Source organism: Pseudophryne corroboree, chromosome 3, assembly GCF_028390025.1.
Source record: "Pseudophryne corroboree isolate aPseCor3 chromosome 3, aPseCor3.hap2, whole genome shotgun sequence".
Taxonomy (NCBI): domain Eukaryota; kingdom Metazoa; phylum Chordata; class Amphibia; order Anura; family Myobatrachidae; genus Pseudophryne; species Pseudophryne corroboree.
The window spans coordinates 107,816,759-107,827,449 of NC_086446.1; the positions used below are offsets into that span (position 1 = coordinate 107,816,759).

Below are 10,691 nucleotides of genomic sequence, written 5' to 3' on the forward strand. Positions count from 1 at the left end.
AATATGTTTTGCATTTTTTTTTGCAACTTTAGTGCAGCTATAAACAACTAAAAAAACAACAAAAACTAACAGATTAAGGGCAGTAACAGATTCAGGAGCCATTAAGGATATACTCCAGTACATACAGATATCAGAGCAGTGTAGAAGGACATATATAGATGTACGGTACTGAGACCATGGTCCCTAGAGGGACAGTTGGAAGTTGTGCTGTGTGCAGGAGGATATGACCGTACAGTGTTTCAGGGGATATGATACAACTTTGTATTTGTGTGGGAGGATATTTGATGTTTTTTCCTCCTTCCTGTTAGGGCACGTGTGTGTGTGCTCCTCGCAATATTCTAATCAACACGTGTATCATCTTTTCAGACTGATCAAGTTGTGCATTTGAAGCACTTTTTTCGTGTTTGAGATATACTGTAGTAGAGCGAAGATGTGACTGCAATTAGGCTTTGTGTTTTTTTTCTTGCTGACTCTACACAATATAGGGTGCGTACCCAGAGTGTTCTTTGTATGCTCTCCTTCCAGACCCCCTCCTCTCTCTATTCGGCAGCGCAGTAGACTCTGAGCACTAGGAGTACCATAGTCTGCTGCACATGTGCAGGTCTCCGGTAAAATGGAGCAGCGCCCATTTCCTTGGTGATTTTCCTACTGCACGTAATGTCGAGAAAATGGCCACTGCACCATTTTCCCGGGCACTTGTTCAGTGCTGCTGTTGGTGACGTGGCACTCCAGAGAGGGAGGGTGTGCAACCATTATAGGTACACCCCTGCTGCTAGATACAGTGCATCCGGAAAGCATACCTCCCAACTGTCCCGATTTTGGGACACAGCTTCTATTCCCCGACAGAGAGGGGCAGGGGGAATGACCAGCAGCTTACTGAGCACTGTCCACGACCTCATAATGACAAAATGGGGGGCGTGGTTTGCGATAGCTGCGCTTGACGAGAGGCCACACACCCTTACCGATAGTCCATGCCCCCAAAATCGGGCACACGTTACTGTCCCTCCTTCAGTGGAGGCAAAGTTGGGAGGTATGCGGAAAGTATTCACAGTGCTTCACTTTTTCCACATTTTGTTATGTTACAGCCTTATTCTAAAATGAAATAAATTCATTTTTTTCCTTCCAAATTCTACACACAGTACCCCATAATGACAATGTGAAAAAAAAGTTTTTTTTAGATTTTTTTACATTTAATAAAAAAAAAAAAAACGAAGAAATCACATATACATAAGTATTCACAGCCTTTGCCATGAAGCTCAAAATTGAGCTCAGGTGCATCCTGTTTCCACTGATAATCCTTGAGATATTCCTACAGCTTAATTGGAGTCCACCTGTGGTAAATTCAGTTGATTGGACATGATTTGTAAAGGCACACACCTGTCTGTATAAGGTCCCACACTTGACAGTGCATGTTTGAGCACAAACCAAGCATGAAGTCAAAATAATTGTCTGTAGACCTCCGAGACAGAATTGTCTCAAGGCATAAATCTGGGGAAGGATACAGAAAAATATCTGCTGCTTTGAAGGTTCCAATGAGCACAGTGGCCTCCATCATCCAGAAATGGAAGAAGTTCGGAAACCACCAGGACTCTTCCTAGAGTTGGCCGTCTGTCTAAACTGAGCGATCGGGGGAGAAGGGCTCTAGACAGCAAGGTAACCAAGAACCTGATGGTCACTCTGTCAGAGCTACAGCATTCGTCTGTGGAGAGAGGAGAACCTTCCAGAAGGACAACCATCTCTGCAGCAATCCACCAATTAGGCCTGTTTGGTAGAGTGGCCAGACGGAAGCCACTCCTTAGTAAAAAGCACATGGCAGCCCGCCTGGAGTTTGACAAAATGCACCTGAAGGACTCTCAGACCATGAGAAATAAAATTCTCTGGTCTGATGAGACAAAGATTGAAATCTTTGGCGTGAATACCAGGTGTCATGTTTGGAGGAAACCAGGCACCGCTTATCACCAGGCCAATGCCATCCCTACAGTGAAGCATGGTGGTGGCAGCATCATGATGTGGAGATGTTTTTCAGCGGCAGGTACTGGGAGACTAGTCAGGATAAAGGGAAAGATGAATGCAACAATGTATAGAGACATCCTGGATGAAAACCTGCTCCAGAGCGCTCTTGACCTCAGACTGGGACGACAGTTCATCTTTCAGCAGGACAACGACCCTAAGCACACAGCCAAGATATCAAAGGAGTGGCTTCAGGACAACTCTGTGAATTTCCTTGAGTGGCCCAGCCAGAGCCCAGACTTGAATCTGATTGAACATCTCTGGAGAAATCTGAAAATGACTGTGCACCGACGCTTCCAATCCAACCTGATGGAGCTTGAGAGGTGCTGCAAAGAGGAATGGGCGAAACTGCCCAAAGATAGGTGTGCCAAGCTTGTGGCATCATATTCAAAAATAATTGAGGCTGTAATTACTGCCAAAGGTGCATCAACAAAGTATTGAGCAAAGGCTGTGAATACTTATGTACATGTGTTTTCATTGTTTTTTATTATTACTAAATTTGCACAAATCTCAAAAAAACACTTTTTTCATGTTGTCATTATGTATGGGGTATTGTGTGTAGAATTTTGAGGGGGAAAAAATGAACTTATTCCAGTTTGGGATAAGGCTGTAACATAACAAAATTTGGAAAAAGTGAAGCACTGTGAATACTTTCCGAATGCACTGTAAATGCAGGTGTCATGGGGAAGCAATGTCCCTTGAGAGATAGCATCACTCGCCCACACCTAGCTATGGCCCTGTTTTTTTTAGACCGTGGAAGGAAAGCAGAGCACCCAAAAGAAACCCATGTAAACACGCAGGGAGCATACAAACTCTACACAAATAGCCATTGCCATTTTCCCAGTGATTTCTGCTACTGCTGCCTGCAGTGACGAGGTACTCCAGAGAGGTGACTATAATTATATGTGTGCTCTCAAAATGCTGATGTAAATTGGGGTTTCAAAAACCATTAATCAGCGCAGCTTATATTTGGCTGCTGCATTAGTATCGTTCATGGCCATTCCTGTCATGAAGGTAGTGAGAGCTGCATTTCAGGGAACAGAATCATGGGGGTGACAGAAAGACAGAGGGGGAATGTAATATATGTTACTATTAAAATGCCCAGTCACTTTTATGCACATGCAATGTGAGCCATCTCTGCAGACTCCCATAATCCTCCACTCCTGCGGTACTCTTGCAGTCCTCCTGCTCCTCATGTAGGCTGCCTGCTGCAGGAAGCGCAGTGATTGGTCAGTGTGCGCCATTCATTCTTATCTGTGTCAAAGAAACAAAAAGAGATTGGTAGGTTCTGCAGCGCTGTCAAGTAATTTGTTTATTACACCAATTTATGTAATTTTTCATAGCCAAAATATTTAGCGCTATTAATAGTAAGAAAGTAAAACTACCTTTTGTAGCATGAAACAGAAATATAAAGAAAATTAAATAAATCATGTACTCTTGATGGAAACAAACCATACATTTATTTAACTGGAATGGAATCCATTGCAAATGTTGTACTTTATGAGTTATGCAATGTGAATAAGATGGAGTAACTGGGACACTGGAATAAAATACATTTTGGAACCTTCCATAGAAAGAAGCTAATCCGATTACAAACAGACTGGCTTAAAGAAAATATAAATATATATTTCTAATACTGTATAATTGGCAATTGCAGATGTGGCTCAGAAATAACATCCTTTAAACCCCCGTTGCCCTGTGTCCCTGCAGTGTTGTATTAGGCATGTGTACATGATGTGTATTGTGCATATTCCCAGAAGCTTAGTGTGTGCTTGTTTCCTAGACTCAAGGAATATACAGGATGGCCAAAGGAGAAGATCTACTGGTCATTATGTTATTTTATCCTGTTTATAAAGGAGAAGGTCATTGTACACAGATAACTGTGACCCTGTGAGATTCAAACACAGGATGTCTGCTGAAGTCCATCTGTCTCCCCCTCACCACCCTCTGTCCTGCAGGACATAATAAGGGGGGTGATAATTGAGTTACCATATAACTTGGAGAGCAGCACAAACAGGCAAAAGGCATGAAGGAAAGGGTTAAACATCCCCTCCACACACCTAGCCTGTAAGGAGGGTGGGGGTGTGCTGGGAGGGGGGAGAGCTATAAAGGAGAGTGTATAATCACATAGGGACTAACACCAGAGACATACAGACAGCAGACAGGAGAGACAGATATTATGGAGATGGAAGAGGAGACTGACAACTTGACCATCTTCCTGGGGATGCCAGACTGTGAATATGATGAATGGGAACCGTCCGTTGGGCTGATTCCAACCGCATATCTCCTTATTTTCTTCCTTGGCATCACTGGCAATGGGCTGGTGCTGTGGGCAAGCCGTCGACGCAAGGACAGGCCACGGGCCGCGGACTCCTTTATACTGCAGCTGGCACTTGCTGACCTGGCTTTTGTGGTAACCCTGCCACTGTGGGCAGTCTACGCATCCCTCGGGTACCACTGGCCCTTTGGCAAAGTAGCCTGCAAACTCAGCGGCTACCTGGTGCTACTCAATATGTATGCCAGTGCTTTCTGCCTGACTGGCCTGAGCTTGGACCGGTACATAGTAATAGTGCTGTCCCCAGGGCCAGGTCACCCGCGCTCTCCACTCTCCAGCCCACTGGCAACCGTAGTGACCTGGGCAAGTGCTGGACTCCTCGCCCTCCCTGCCCTCATCTTCAGGAACACAGGACAGACGGATGAGCTTTGGGACAACCGTACTCTGTGCTACATGGACTACTCAATTGTGGACAGCAGTGGCCAAACTAACTCGTGGGAAGCTGGACTGGGATTTTCATCCACCCTGTTGGCCTTTGTAGCTCCATTTTGCGTCATCCTCTTCTGCTACGTGGGCATTGGTCGCAGAGTCTCAGGCCACTTCCGCCTGCCCCTGGTTGCCAGCCGAAAGCGGCGATTATTAGCCATAATGATTGGACTGGTGGTCACTTTTGGGGCATGCTGGGCCCCTTTTCATTTAGTGAAGAGCATCTATGTGCTGATGAATGCAGAGGTTTTGCCCCTGAGCTGCGCCTTGCACGTCTTCCTAAACAACCTGCACCCCTATGTTACCTGTTTGGGATATGCCAACAGCTGCCTGAACCCAGTGCTGTATGCGTTTCTGGACCCCAGGTTCAGAGGACACTGCCGCAGATTGCTGGGGTGTGGAAGCATCTTCCAAGGTAATGAGAAACAAGTGGAGGACAAGGAGCAGAAGGCAGGGGCAGGCAGTTCTTCTGCTGAAGGGGGTAAGCCTGTCAAAGTCTCCACAGAAGAGGAAGAGATGACCGGTATAAAGGACTAAGTGCGGGAAACAAGGCATATAAGGAACTATTTTATATCCCTTACATCACTTTGTGCCGGTGCTTTGTCCCAGACGCTCCTGCATTTAACTGTTCATTTGACTTTCATACAATCCTATCACAGAAGAAAGGACTCTGATGGATTCCAGGATTCAGGTGTTCCCCAAAGACTAGAGCACTTATTATACTGTGGGTGTTTGGGAGGACACTATGTTCTATATTTTGTATGTTTTTTTTTTTACACTTTTAATAATAAAAAAAAAAAGTTATATGGTTACATTAAAATGTTTTAAGATCATCTTAAAAAAAATAATAATAATAATCGAATACGCAGCATCCACATGTAGACAAAGTGTAAATGCCGGAGCCTTCCTAGAAACCTGTGCAGGGTCCACGATACACCATACAGTCGGCGGCACTCAGGAAAAAATGGCAGGACACGCGGATGTGCGATAGATCTATCACACAGCAGCGTGTCCTGCCAATTTTTTTTATGAGTGCCGCCGACTGTATGGTGTGTGATTATATATATATATATATATATATATATATATATATAAAACACTGACATGATCATACAATGGTTTAGAACGTGAAACCAGGTAAATAATGGCTTATTTAACAAGATAAGCACAAATGTGTAATGTTAGTAACTGATATGACATATATTCCAGTGCAGTTTACAACTGTGAACACAACGGTAAGTGTGTGTGTGTGTGTGTGTGTGTGTGTGTGTGTGTGTGTGTGTGGTCTATTTTATGGGATTCAGCATATATGTGTTAAATGCACATATATATATATAAGTATGGTATGTAGGCGGCACTCGTGGACTTAATTCAAATAAGAAACCCGGACACTCCTGGGTTGAATACAACGTTTCGGATTTATTATCCTTCGTCAGGATAATAAATCCGAAACATTGTATTCAACCCAGGAGTGTCCGGGTTTCTTATTTGAATTAAGTCCACGAGTGCCGCCTACATACCATACTTATATCAAACTCAGAAGGAAGGCACCGGGCAAGATGTCTACATTTATTTGGCGGAGTGCCGAGTGTATCTTTACTCCACTCTCATATATATATATATATATATATATATATTTTATGTAAGTCTTTAATATATATTTACTCTGTGTTTCATTCATACAACCTCCAGGTGAGTATGTAGGGGCTCATTCTGAGTTGGGAGCAAAAAGCAAGTACGTATATCTTTGCACCTTGGCAACACCATATGCACTGTGGGGGTTGGGGGGTAGGATGTAAAATGTACAGCAATTGCAGTATACAGATAAAGCTGTCCAGCATGTGTGGGCTAAATAAACAGGAGCCAATATATACCCTGTATGCTTAATACATAAATAAATAATAATAATAATAATAATAATAATAATAATGATAATAATGATGATAATAATAATACATGTTTATTTATTTGCACCCCTGCATTGCAGCATGGTTAGTGCAGGTATAAAGATACCTGTTTATTTGCTTTGGTCCCAGTTCAGAATCAAGTCTATAAAGTTCAATGGGGTAATTCAGACTGCACTGCTGCAGCGGCAGTGATCGCAGTCTGAATTACTTTGTGGAGTGCGTGTGCACACCCTGGGAGCCCAGTGAGCTGCGCTGGCAGGGTAGCTACTTGTTAGGCACAAAAGCATTGCAGCTGTGCAGTGATTTTGTACCTGTGCGGAGGGGGGGGGGGGGGGTCAGGGCCTGACATGCGGGGCGTACTAGTCCTGAGCTGGGTGTCCCCCCGCATGTCAGAGTAACTGATCGTATCAAGTCTGATTTACCCCCATCAGGCCAACAAAAGTGTAGGAGGAACTTGCAAGACTATTGCTTTGCCTCCATTATATATTACTTGGTTTATTTAGTTTTTCTAGTGTAAGTGTTTTTGCTTTGCTAAATGTCTGCAAACAATTAACTACTTTTTCATAAAGGTTGTAAAGTGATAGTTATGACTTCAGTTTTGTTATGGCAGAGGTAAGAACACAGGAGAGAGCTTTCATATTACAATGAGCTGCATAATTGACTTTGTAAAACATCTGATTCATTATTATACACTTTACAACCAAACAGGCTATTTATGGTGCAAAAAAACAACCAACCAGCCAATTACCATTTATCAGGCTGATAGGCTAATTACAGTGTCTGCTGTTTGCTTTCAGTTTCCATATACTACAGCTACTAGATTAAGTAGAACGTGTGCCCCAGAAACATAGAAAAGGTGTCTAGTAGTAATGAGTATGGCATCTTATGGTGCCCATACACTTGTGAGATAATCGGTGCTAACCTTCGATTTCGACCGCATCTGTGAGAGAAATCGAAGGATTGTATGCACATTTTAGGTTCCTTTCGACGCGATGCGCGGGCACGCCGGTCAAATCTCAGGTCTCAAGATATATTGTGCTGCACTTAATATTTACCGAATCGCAGTGCGATCGCATGTGTTTTTAAAAACACATGCTATATATTGCACTGCGATGTGGAATGGGCACCCGCCGGGAGCGACCAGAGGCCGCTCCCACTCGGCGGTGACGTGACCATCACGTGATTACCATGCGATCTATCGCATAATCGCATGGTAATCACTTTGGCAGTTCAGGTGTGATTTCATCTCACCTGAACTGCCGGTGCGATGCCCCGCGATGTCGCGTCGCGGAGCATCACACAAGTGTATTGCCAGCATTACACCTGGAAGCCCATTATTCAGAGAATTCCCCACATAAAGCTGAATATTAAAATGTAAATTATTGCTGATGTTCGGTGACAATGTTATGCCCTCAGACATTGGGGCAGATGTATTAACATGGAGAAGCCATAAGGAAGTGATAAACCAGTGATAAGTGCAAGGTGATAAACGCACCAGCCAATTAGATTGTAACTGTTAATTTACATATTGGAGCTGATTGGCTGGTACCTTTATCACTTTGCAGTTATCACTGGTTTATCACTTTCTTATGCCTTCTCCAGGTTAATACATCTTCCCCCATGGTTACCAAGTGCCTTCTCCTGCAGTCACTGTGAGGAGCACTGCTAAACTTTCTAGTGAGGATGGTATGCTATGAGCCAGTGGTAGGCAACGTGGGACACTCCAGCTGCTGCCTGCTGTGGAACTATACATTCCAGCATGCCCTTCCACAGCTTAGCTGTTAGAACATGCTAAAACTGCTGCAGGGCATGCTGGGATGTGTAGTTCCACTGCAGCTGGAGTGCCACATGTTGCCTACCACTGCTAAGGGCAATGTAAGGGAATACAGTGGGTTTTCTTTCTTTCATTGCAATTTAATATAATTTAGTCATAATGCGCCAGTTTTTCGAAAATCCCTTTATTGTAGGTGTAGTAAAACCTCTAAAAAAGGGAAGGACAGTAACCAGTTGGATTCTAAGGGGCCTATTTATCACCATCTGCATCCAGGATGCGGATGACAGGTGGTCAAATCGCCCAAACTCGCACTGCGATAACTGATTACATCACAGGGATGCATCAATTATCGTGTGCAGGGACAGAGCTTGCGGTCAAGCTCTGTCCCTGCGATGACACTATGCAGCATCATCGGGGTATTTTTCGGAAAAAATACCCCGATGTCCTGCTGGGCATGCACCGCCCCTGCCGACATCGCCGCTACCGCTGCCGTCCGGTCTCAAACCCCCCCTCCCCTGTTGCGGCTACCCCCGCGCAACATGGACTTCCCCCAAGAAGATCAATATACTCACCAGTCCAGGGAGCTGGTCCGTGCTGCTTCTGCTTGGCCGCCCGGCACCGGGTTCTGTGCGCTGCAGTGACCCCTGGTGCTGTAAAGTGCGCTGCCACTTTGCAGCATCACTTTACTGCACTGGGGTCAGATTGCAGCACATGGGGGACCTGGTGCCCGGCAGCGCTCACCGGAGCAGCGGACACCGGCTCCCTGGACAGGTGAGTATGGTTTTTGGTTTCTCATTTTTTATTTTTACTTTTTACACTGTGATCAGCTTGTGTGTCCATCGGACACACATAGCTGATCACTCTGCCGGGACCCCGCTCAGCTTTCTCTGCCAGGGACAGAGAAGCTGGGCAAATGCCACATTATTGCACTGCTGACCTGTGAACTCGCCAGTCTGAGCTGACGAGATTATCACAGGGCACACTGCTGTATTTTTTCACATTTTTTTTTAAATAAATTTGGCCATATACATTTCCCATTATAACTGTTCCAAATGCCCTTTAATACATTCAGGTGATACTAAAATAATGTGTTTTAGTAAAAATAATGTTAATAAATAGACCCTAAGTATCATATATCTAGTACCCAGTACCAGCCAATCAGCTCCTAACTTCAGTGTTACAGGCTGTTTTGGAAAAATGACAGTTAGGAGCCGATTGGTTGGTATTATACCTCTCTCCACTTTATCACTCTCCAAGGCTTAGTACATCTATGAGAGCTAGAATCTGATTGGTTAATATGGGCAACATCCCCACATATTTTCCTTTTTGCGAGTTTTAGTAAGTCTATCCAGGATTTATCTGAAGAACCCTAAATTCTTGGCATTTCAAATGATAGATCCCATACCTGTATATCATTCCTCCCAACATTGAAGCCTGTTGAAGAGGGACATCAGCGTGACCATGCTGTGGCCGATTTTTTTTAAAGGGGTCATGGCCTGAAAAAGGGGGCATGGCCTCGCGGTGGTTGCCGCAATCGCGAGCCACGCCCCCCATTTTTGTCACTGAGGGGGTATGCCCAGCGCTCTGTGAGCTGCTGTCATGTCCCCTCTCCTTCTGTCTTCAGTGAATAGACAATGTGCGCATTGCAGAGCAGCAGTGACATGAGCCTCCCAACTGCCCCCCCCCCCCCCCACCGCGGGACACTGTGGCCCGTGGATGGGACAGCGGGACAGTCCCCAAAAAACGGGACTGTCCCGCGAAAACCGGGACAGTTGGGAGGTATGGTATATGATAAATGAAAACCATTGTTTTAACTGATAATATTTAAAATCTTGGCCCAGATAAATAGCATGGAGATAAAGGCCCTCATTCCGAGTTGTTCGCTCGTTAGTGGTTTTCGCAACGGAGCGATTTGTCGCAAACTGCGCATGCGTCTGCGCCAAGTAAATTTGCCAAAAAGTTAGGTATTTTACTCACGGCTTAACAAAGAAATTTCTTCTTTCTGGTGATTGGAGTGTGATTGACAGGAAGTGGGTGTTTCTGGGCGGAAACTGCCCGTTTTATGGGTGTGTGTGAAAAAACGCTGCCGTTTCTGCGAAAAACGCGGGAGTGGCTGGAGAAACGGGGGAGTGTCTGGGCGAATGCTGGGTGTGTTTGTGACGTCAAACCAGGAACGAAACTGACTGAACTGATCGCAGTGGCAGAGTAAGTCCCGAGCTACTCAGAAACTGCAAAGAAA

General features: G+C 44.8%; 1 protein-coding gene across 1 annotated transcript; it reads left to right on the top strand.

Moving 5' to 3' along the window:
* The first annotated feature begins 4,106 nt into the window (after positions 1–4,106).
* On the top strand, positions 4,107–5,591 carry LOC135057517 (apelin receptor-like). Its single transcript, XM_063963374.1, has one exon. It carries the CDS (start codon positions 4,190–4,192, stop codon positions 5,306–5,308), a length of 1,119 nt encoding a protein of 372 aa, XP_063819444.1. The 5' UTR covers positions 4,107–4,189; the 3' UTR covers positions 5,309–5,591.
* The last annotated feature ends 5,100 nt before the right edge of the window (positions 5,592–10,691 follow it).

What these genes read in the sequence shown, in the direction of transcription:
- LOC135057517 (XM_063963374.1), top strand. Translation starts at nt 4,190, where the DNA reads ATGGAGATGGAAGAGGAGACTGACAACTTGACCATCTTCCTGGGGATG.